The 10657-nt window shown below is 43.6% G+C and overlaps 1 protein-coding gene across 1 annotated transcript; it reads right to left on the bottom strand.

Annotated features, from left to right (window-relative positions):
• Positions 1-641: 641 nt before the first annotated feature.
• Positions 642-2075, bottom strand: LOC146797406 (zinc finger MYM-type protein 1-like). The gene has a single exon (XM_085627601.1). The coding sequence runs from the start codon at positions 2061-2063 to the stop codon at positions 642-644; it is 1422 nt and encodes a 473-aa protein (XP_085483727.1). The 5' UTR covers positions 2064-2075.
• Between the last annotated feature and the right edge of the window lie 8582 nt (positions 2076-10657).

Raw genomic sequence — 10657 nt, 5'->3', positions numbered from 1 at the left:
TACCATCACTCTCTTCCCCTGTCATCCAGGCTAGAAGAATTAATGCATTAGATATAAAAGAACTTGTATTCAACATTAAACAAAAAACACATCAAACATTAAATAACTAAATAAACACTGTTCATGACATTTTATTCCATTTTTAATTTTCTCCCTTCTAACTTCAATAGTCTTTTGGGTTCTTTCTCATAACCCCTTCAGTGCCACGCCCTTTCCCCGCCCTGTGCCGGGCGTTACATTAGCGGGCGGGGTTCATGACGAGATAGTCTCGTCATGGGCACAGCGCAACCGTGCTCCATGACGAGACTATCTCGTCATGGGCACTGAAGAGGTTAATCCAATGATACCTTCCTTGCCTTTATTTCAGCAAAGTCTTTAACAAGATCTCTAATGTCAAGCTGGTAAGCCATGTCTTTTTCTACTGAAATTGTGGCTAGTCCTATGAGTCTCTCGTGGCTCATGGAACTGCACAGATAGGTTTTTATTAATTTGAGTTTTGAGAAACTCCTCTCCGCACTTGCCACTGATATCGGTAAAGTCAAAAGGATACGAAGAGCTACGGACAAATTAGGAAAACCATTTTCTAACTTGTTTTGGCACAGATAGTTCAGCACATATTCGGGTTTCAAATTTTTTTGTATTCAATTACTTATTCCTGAAAGTTCAGAGCAGAGAGATGCCGCGTCAATGTCCTTTAGAAAAGATATGGTTTCTCCAGGTCTACGCTGGGTTAGAGCTGTTTCCAATTTGATACACAAATCCATGAGTTCTTTTGAAGTTTTCATCTTGAGGTCACTTATATTATACAAAAAAACAAATATTCTTGCAATTAAATTCAACTGTGTGAATCGTTCTTTTACAGAACTAATTGCTGTGTCCAATATTGCAAAATAGTAATTTACTCTGAACTTCTCTTTGGGGTCAGCGATGAGTTCATCTTCTGATTCGTAAGCAAACATTTTCCTTTTCCTTCTTCTCATCTCTGGCTGAAAAATTGGCTCAATATTGATTTCTTCAGCCAGCTCTCGAGCATCAACCAAAACTCGCTCAAATTCCATGTCACTCCTCATGTTTTTTAAATACTCCTCTGTATTTTTAAGCTCATTTACTGTTTTCTCAATAGTAAAGTGCTTCTCTTGCAGCAGCTTACTGGTCAAATCGATTTGAAATAATATACTTTGCCATGTTACAACTGCCACAACAAACTTAAATGAAGATATGCTGTTCAGAGGACCTTCAGCTTCAACCTTAGTCATGGTACCAGAAGAGCCTTTGAGAGTCGAATCTTCAGTAATTTCAAACAACGCACCATACACATGTGGTAACTGGTACCTGATGGGAGTTAAGGCATCGATCCTGCTTGACCACCGAGTATCACTCAGAGGTTTTATAGTCAAATATGGTATATGGTGTTTCAGTATATCCCATCGACGTGGAGACGCAGAAAAGAATACATACAATCTTTGTATAACATCAAAAAAGGCTGTTGCTTCAGTGCAACACGAAGCAGCATCATTTACCATTAGGTTCAGGGTGTGGGAACTGCAGGGGACATAGAAGGCACACGGGTTAATATCCAGAATTTTCTTCTGCAGACCTATTTCCTTGCCCTTCATATTGCTCCCGTTATCATAACCCTGACCTCGTAGGTCTTCAATTGACAATGACAAGCTTTTGAGCTGATTTCTCAGAACATGACTCATCGATTCACCTGTGGTGTCGGTTAGTGGCACAAATCCCAAAAAGTGTTCTTTTATTTGCACAAGGCTGCTTTCTTGGAATTCTTCATCTGAAGACCGAAATGACTCTGTTCCTGAAGATTGCACGATGTCCACAAATCTTATGATCATGGTCATTTGTTCCGTGCGGCTGATATCTGGGGTGCAATCAAGAATGATTGAAAAATACTTTGCCTTTTTAACCAATGAAATGATTTTCTCTTTGATACCGTTTGATAGCACTTGGATCAGTTCATTTTGAATAATGTTTCCTAAATAGTGAGCATGTCTTCTACCCTTATTTTGCATTCTCCTGAGATGTTCATTCATAGTAGGATCAAACATGGCGAGCAATTCCACAATTTTAAGAAAATTGCCATCGTCATGAGCATGAAGTTTATCACTGCTGCCACGGAAGGCCAAATTTTGTGCACCTAGAACTCTTACAAGAGATATTACACGCTCTAAGATCTGATGCCAGTACTTTTCTTCTTCTTTAAGCTTTTTTGTATTAGCACTATCTATAGTTGAGTCTTATTTTAGACTTGTATACAGGCACTTCCAGTTATGGAAGTTGGTAATATGTTCAACACTCTTTTCGTGTGAAGACAGAATTGCTGATATGTTATGCCAATCGATGCATCTATTCTGAGTGAGACTTGTACTTGAGCTTGAATTTCCGCCAAATACATTGCAGCAAAAACAGAAAACCTTATCGGTTGATGCTGAATACTGGAGGTATTCACGGTAAACTTCTTCTCCATTTGGAAGTTTTCTTTTATAATGTACAGCTGAAAACTTCCTTTTTTTCTCATCTAAAGGAAATTTTTTGCTCACTTGTTTTGGCCCATTTTCAACCAAAAGACTTCTTAATTTGTCTCTACTTAGTGGTAAGTTTTCCCAGGAAGCAGGCTCTGAATAATCTATTTTAACGCTTTCTTCAGTTATTTTCGGGCGTTTACTTTGATCACCATCTTCATTTTCAAGGTTATCCTTTGCAGTATCCACTACAACGTGTTCTTTTGCTCTCGGCTGTTAACTTCTATGTCCCTGTCTGGTAGGCCTATATCGTCTTCTTTTTCTGAGGTTGAAGTTGATGCACAAGCAACTTCAAGAGAACTCTTTGGAGGATGTAGACATTTTTCAATAGACCTGTCCAATTTGGATAGTTCTATTTCTCTAGCCGCTTTTCTTTTTCTGTACTGAGCACCTGAGAGTTTTTTCCTGTTTGCCATTTTTGATCCTTTCTATTCTACCTGAAAAATAGAGGGGAATAATAGTTCTGAATATTGTATATAATAATTCTGTGTATTGCATTAGAAAATTGTAACAACATTATTACCGAAAGATTTAAGAAGCCAGTAACATTAATGGAAACGATTTTCGTAAATCTATTTTAAGATCAATTTAATGATTTCAGCAAGCTACTCCGAGACCCATAGATGATTAGTGTTGAATTAGTATAGTGAAATATGAAAGTAATTTAAGTGGTGTATAGGTTAGTCAGTTATTTGGATTCGGAAGGATAGAAGAGGAAAAAAGGTTTGTATTTATATAGCGCTAGTTACCCCATATGTTTTCCCAGGTCGAATTTGCCCAGAGGTGAAACGCAGATTTGTTCAGTGCTCACAAACCACTACTACCACTCACTTGCCAAGGCCCATGTTCCGATGGCCAAGAAATAGGCTCTGGTAGTCCCACTCTTCAAGAAACCTTATTTGCCTTCTTAGATTCCCAGTAACTATAATCCGGTCTCCTCACTCCCCCTTCAATTCTTAAGTTCTAGAAAAACTGCCCCCTCTACTTTTAGAGGCTATTTCAGCTATATTTCAGCATGCTCTTCCACTGCTACCTGGTAGCCAAAAACTCTGGAATACTCTCCCACCTTCCCTTAGGCACAGCACTAACCTTCACTACTTCTGTAAATCTTTGAAAAATTTTCTCTCTTCAGTTTCATGAGTCTATTTTTTACTTATTTGAGCGGTGTGTTTTTTTAGTTTTTCTCTGTAGCGCTAGGACACCCTTTGGGTAATCGTGAGCATTCCTAAACCCAGAGGGTTCAACCTCAAAATCATGCATTGTCAAGAAATATGGTAGTACCTAGCATAACAATTCATACATAAAGCAAAAAATAGGGCAAGATAGCTGGATGCCAAAATCAAGAAGGACTTTCAACTCAAATACTTACCTGGCCTATTGCCAAACTATTATGCAACAGCCAACAGAGAATACGTTTTCGAATGCCGAATTCCTGAAAATCAGTTGTCACTCCAATTTCCACCTTTTGCCCTTATCTCCAGTATTTCACACTAGGTTTTAGTATGCCCTCCTAAAAAACTGGGCCTCAGTTTCAATAGGCCCAGTAACTGCCGTCACTAGACCCGCAGGAATGCACCGGGCAATCAAAATTATGGCCTAAATGGGAGAACTATTACAGAAGACCTACACAAGAGCCACTGACTGTCAAAATCAGTGTTTTGGAAGTGCAAACACCAGAGCAACCTCATAAAATATTGGGTCATTTCTGAAACAACAATACTGATCACCCAATGAAAGATGCGCAGACTGCAAATTACCTTTTTTCAATCCCAGCAGGGCTCCTTGGATGTAATTAGGCACAAAGGCAGGTCTAAACAGCTTAAGGTTTTCCTGCCATTACATAAACACTAAAGTTTAGATACATTTAAATAAGGGGCAGCATAGGATGCAAACATCTATGAGCAATACATTTGATTAACATGTTTAATTCTGCTATCTAAGTGTCAGCTGTCCTGGATGAAGGATTTTTTTAACAAAGTGTTATATAATGAGTAAGTCGTTTCAATTCGTGAAATACATATTTTATAATGACTGCAGTAGCACAAGGTTGTAGACACAACCCTCCAGGCATACGGCTGTAGAAAACAGAACCTACAGCATTCCTCAACCACCGCGCCGGATAAAAACATGGGCTGCTAATCCCCTAAAATCGGTCCGGCGGCAGCGCCTTTGCAAAAGGATGAGACCAATTAGTGGCCTTACTTGCACATACTCTTTGCCACATAAAGAACACACTTTCCTTTCCTCGATGTGAAAGACTTCCCCCTCCATCATCCATCCCCACTCAAACATGAAGTCACTCAGAGACCACTTCCCCCCTCACCAAAGGGCATTCTCCCCTCCCCCTTTTAACTTGAGTCCAAGCCACTGGGAGGGCCCCAGTTGAAACTCTTCCCTAGAACCTTTAAGCAGGCAGCAGTATACGACGACCATTGATGCACATCTGCAATAATGGGTAATAACTTATAGGTACTGTCGAACATCAGGCATGCCAAGCTTCGCCTCTCATGGCGCCGGCGGTACCACTTCATAATCCCGTCCGATTCCATGTGTAAAACCTGGGCTCCATCCATACACCTGATCCTCACATTTCACCAACAGCATCTGCCATGACACATCGCAAAAAACAACCCCGCCCCCACAAGTAATATGGAGGATGCCATCTATCTCCAGGTCATAGGACACTAAGGAAGCCACTAGCCACACCCGACCCTTTCTATTAATCTACGGTCTAAATATATTATGCACAGAACCTTACACTGCTGCTGCAGGGTCAATGGCCGAGGCCAGACACACAGCGCTACGGCTGCCTGGATGAAGATCAGATCACCAAGAACAGAGAGTTGAGTAAAGTAAGTTTTGCCACCCCCACCCGAGTATCTGTAAGAGTACTAGATTAGTGCCCTTCAATTTCTGGTACTGTGCAGTACGTTTAAAATCTTTTTAGTGTTTCTCGTTGCTGAAATTAGTGCATTTTCTGATATTTATGTGCTTCCCTCATCTTTATGTTGCTTGCCAGAAAGTGTCACTCATAGTCCCTGAAACGTCACTCATAATTACACTGAAATTATGCACGTCACATCACACATAGCATTAACAAGAAATCAGCCATCCCAGGTATAAAATGATGTCTAATTATCTCTGCAATTAGTGTAATCCTAATATATTAACTCTATTATAGCCCTTTTATCATCGTAACTGATTGAACCACGTTAGCCCCTAGGCATAAAAATAACAGAAAAATACGGGCAGATATTTACATCTCCAGCTAAAAGAACTTTTCTTTTTATTCACAAACGTTCCCATAGGTATGCTTAAAAAGCTGCCCCAGACAGAGATTTCCGTGCATCCTGGGAACTCATGATACATATCCCAAGGGCTCCTCTTCCACCTGTGCACAACTCCTTTTGCCTTAGAGTTTTGGCAGCTATGGTTTAGTGGCGTGCCTGGAATGAGTCTGCCCTGCACGCACTTCAAACCCCCCTTCGCTCCAGGCAGACACGACCGCTCAACTTTCTGCTTGCTTACTTTAGTTAGTTAATAGTTAGCCTGGGCCAGGTTATAACTAACTGACCAGGCCTTTAACCCCCTAAACATTTTTTTTACATCTACCTGCCTGCCGCAGGCTGCCGACCTGGATGGATCCCACCGCTGTCTCCCCCGGTACCTGATAGGCAAGCCTGCAGGCCGCAGCGGGAACTCTCTCTCTCTGCCTCTTGGCTCTTGCCGGCCGCGCGCGCACAGCCTCCGCCCATGGTGCCGAACATGACGTCAGGTTACGTCACGTCGATGGTGGAATTGAAGGAGCTACGTTACCTGGCCTCACAGTAACTACACTGGGATTGCAAAGTCATGGATGCAAGGGCGCTGCGATCAAGGATCGCAGCTAATTTTTTATGATATGGGGAGAAAGCACACCTGCCCAGCCTCGACCGATCACACTGATTTTTAGGGCTGATTATGCGTTACTGAATTTGAGCTTCAACTCGGGCACGCACCAGCTTTATTAGTACTTCCTGACTGTTGACGTTTAATTTTTTTGCAGCGGCCGCTGGCCGCCCTTCACCTTTTGCCGCCCTAGGCAGCCGCCTAGGCCTGCCTAGTGGTAGAAACGGCCCTGGCCCCTTTCACGCTAAACTTAGCGTGAAAAGGGGCGTGCAGTGGTTGTTGCGGTGGGCGCACCACCGCAACACCCATTGAGTTTGACGCTACCGCCTATTATCAAGGGCAGCGATAATAGGTGGCAGCGCCAAACGTAAGACCTAGAAAAATCAGGTCTTAATGTGGCTAAACGAGGAGAAAAGCTTTATTTCTCCTCGTTTTTGCTTTTTCAATGTGTGCTGCATGTAGCAGCACACATGGAAAAAGCAAACTGGCATTTTCGGTTTGTTAATGTACAGGAAGGGACACCTTCCTGTGCATTAACAAACCTCCCTGCCCGCAGATACCCTTGCGCTCTGGTGCAAGGGTGCCTGTCTTGGCGTTAAGTCGTGAGACTTGGCGCCAACGATGGGGGAAACGTCATGCTGCACCACATTCTTGTGGATAGGGTGCAGACTGGCTTTTCTGAAGTGGCGGTGAGAGGCGTTAAGCCAAGGAGGCTAACGCCTCTCACCGCCACTTCTTTGTGAATATGCCCCTCTGTTTCCTGCACACTTCAGAAATTACAAAAAAAATTTACTTCATTTATTTTGTGTTTTATAGAGCGCAAACTTGACCCGTTAGGGTATCAGAGCGCTTTACAGGAATCATAACAACGTACAATACGCTTGGAATCACGATAAAATACAAAACATAAAGAGGGGCAGGGTGCAGGATATATAAAGGATAGCGGACACATATGTACAGTTTGCATATTATAGTTACTCAAGACCAAGTCCCCAGGTTTCTAGGAGCGGTGACTAGGTAATCCGAGGGGAGGCACTAGTCAGGAGTTGATCAGGGTCTCTGTGCTGGTAGAAGGCAACATTTAACTGAGGAATTTACCCATTAGGACGGTTTTGGCCTCCTTCTTGAAGCGTTCCAGAGAAGGGATTCTTCTGATGGTGGGCGGGAGAGAGTTCCATATTCTTGGGGCGGCCCCCTAGGAGGCCCGATTGTAGGTTTTTCTTTTCCAGAAGTGTGCAGGTTGAAGCAGGAGGTCTCTGGCGGATAGGGAGTTTCTGATTCCTCCGGATACCACCAATTTCTGTGCAAGATAAGCAGGGGAGTTTGAGTATAAGGCCTTGTGTGTGATGCAGGCCAGTTTAAGCCATATTCTAGTCTCAAGAGGAAGCCATTTCAAAGCTTTCAGGTTGAGGAGAAATGTGGTTGAATTTTCTTGAGCTGGTAAGAAGTCTGGCGGCAGTGTTGAAGCAGGCTTTTAGAGGTGCCAGGGAGACCTTAAGTAAACCCGAGAGGGTAGAGCAGCCGTATTCCAGTCTGGAGATGACAAGTGCTTGGACTGTAATTTTTAGGTCGGCAGTGAAGAGTTTCAGTCTTCTGAGGTAGCTCAGGTGGAATCTGGCTGATTTGGCCATCACGTTGATGTGGTCCCGCATGTTCAAATTTCTGTCCAGGGTAATTCCCAGAGATTTGGCTGAGTCCACGATGGTAGGTGGGCAATCTAAGGCTTTGATAGCCTTAATCCATGTCTGCATCTCGGGATTGGTTTTTGGGGGGAAATTAGGAGAAATTCTGTTTTCTTTGCATTGAGTTTGAGTTGAGGCGAGCCATTGGACAGTCTCTTTCAGGGCCTCATTCAGGGAGAGAATCTCCTTGAGGGATGAGGTTTTGATGTAGATCTGAGTGTCGTCAACGTACATATGGTAGGTGATATTCGCTGTCCGTAGGACTTCGGCAAGAGGTTCAGGGTAGAGGTTGAACAGGGTAGGGGACAGGGCTGATCCTTGAGGGACACCAACGATGACCGGAGAAGGAGCAGATAGGTTGCCATTGATTAGGAATCTCTGTGATCGGTTTTGGAGGAAGGACCTGAACCATTCAAGCACGGAGCCATCCAATCCCATTCTGAGATTGAAGCGTTCGAGTATTTTTACATGGTTGACCGTGTCGAAGGCCAGGGATAGGTCTAGAAGGATTAGGAGGCAGGTTTTCCCTTGGTCAAGTGCTTGGATGGCATCGTCAACAATGTGAAGCATGGTTGTTTCGGTGCTGTGCCCAGGTCTAAATCCAGATTGGAAGTCATCAAGTGGGTGGAAGTTGTTGATATGTTGACTTAGTTGCTGTTGTACACATTTCTCCAACACTTTAGCTAAGAGGGGGATGTTGGAGATAGGTCTGAAGTTATCGGGTGAGGCTGGATCAAGCAATGGCTTTTTCAAAATGGGGAGGACTTGGCCGGTTTTGAGAGAGTCAGGAATGGATCCCTGCCACAGAGAGTCTTCGCCATAGAGTTTGAAATCGGTCTAGAGTGCTTGCTCTTTAGGTGAAGTCAGTGGGGGCAGCGCCGGAGGAGGAGGCAGGTCCGGAAGGAGTAGAGAGTGTGTGCCGGCACTAAGTTCGTTTCCTAAGACTGTGGCTTTGTCAGCGAAGAAGGAGGAGAATTCATCGGATGATATTAAAGACTTGGGGGTTTCTTTGGCGGTTTTGGCCAGTTTATTGGATTGGTGTTTGACCAGTTCGAAGTGCTTACGGGGTCTGTTCTTGGCGTTCCCCAGTTCGGATCTGAAGAATTCTTTTTTTGAGTTGATGATGTTCCTCTTGTAGGCATTTCTGGCCTGACGAAGAAGTTTTAGATGTGCTACAGAGGGGTGCTGTCTCCAGAGTCTTTCGGATTGTCGGAGGGCTCTCCCCTCATTGTTGAGGGATCCAGTGAACCAGGGGTTCCTGTTTTTGATTTGGGTTCTCTTTAGTTTTAGTGGGGCTAAGTCATCCAGAATGTCCGATATAGTTGTAGAGTAGTGATCGTTGAGGTCACTGACCATTGTGATATGCGAGGGGGGGAGGTCTGATTTGCAGCGAGCCTCCAATTCCCTGTGGTCCAGGTTTTTAGTGTTTCTGACCCAGTGTTTAGGAATCACTGGTTGCGGTGCCCTTGACTTGCGGGTGCCAGGTAGTAGGAAGGCGATGGCGTGGTGGTCGGACCAGTCGCACGGGTCTATAGAGATAAGCTTGACTGTTGATTCCTTAGAGATGGTCCAGTCTAGAGTGGCCCCTTTCGAGTATGTTGGGAGTGAGCAGGCTTGGGTCAGGGCTTGATCGGCCAGGAGGTCTTTAATGGCTTTGGCATGAGGATCCTTGGGGTCGTTCCAGTGCAGGTTGAAATCACCAAGGAAAATATCTTTAGCGTTGGACGAGGTCTTAGCTGTAATGAGTTCCATAAGGTGATCGGTGAAGGAGTCGTTCGTACCTGGGGGGTGGTAAAAGATGGGCAAGTTACACAGTTGGGTGGAGTTGCTGCAAATGGAGAGGGCGAGGTATTCGCAGGAGTCGGTGGAATCCGCCAGAAGTTCAGTGACAAGGAGGTTGGAGCGGTAGATACATGTTTGCTTTCTTAACTGCTGATGCACACAGTTCATGTACAGGTATTTACATTTTGTTGTTTGTAGCAAAAAATGGCTTTCTAAAATTGTCACATTATTCACTTTAAAAAGTCCTCTCACTTTGCAATTAGGGGAAAAAAAGTAAACACCAATACCCATGCTAAAAGAGGAAGCAGCAACTTGTCAGAAGACATGGCCTGATATTTGGCCTCTGTTTTTTAAGCACCTTAAGCACCGCAAATGGCAAGATAAACACAGAATTAAAAGGCATCTTAATTTATTGCACAGACTTTGCCAAACCACCAAAATTTAGGTCGTGGCCCTGAGCCCGATTCACAGAACTAACTTAAGACAAAATCCTAAACTTACCACCATTTTGGTATTCACAGAAGGCACTTACTCATTTCGGTATTCACAGAAGTTAGGAGTCCTAACTTTAGGACTCCTAAATGCCTTCTGTGAATACCGAAAGTCTTAAAATTAGGATTTTTCTCAGTTTAGGAGAAGTAAAGTTAGGACTCCTAACTTTAGGACTCCTAAACTGAGAAAAATCCTAACTTTAAGACTTTCGGTATTCACAGAAGGCATTTAGGAGTCCTAAAGTTAGGACTCCTAACTTTACTACTCCTAAACTGA

This window comes from Triturus cristatus, chromosome 9, assembly GCF_964204655.1.
Source record: "Triturus cristatus chromosome 9, aTriCri1.1, whole genome shotgun sequence".
NCBI classification, from domain to species: domain Eukaryota; kingdom Metazoa; phylum Chordata; class Amphibia; order Caudata; family Salamandridae; genus Triturus; species Triturus cristatus.
Note: the sequence above shows the minus strand (reverse complement) of the source record. Positions and strands in the feature narration are given on the sequence as shown.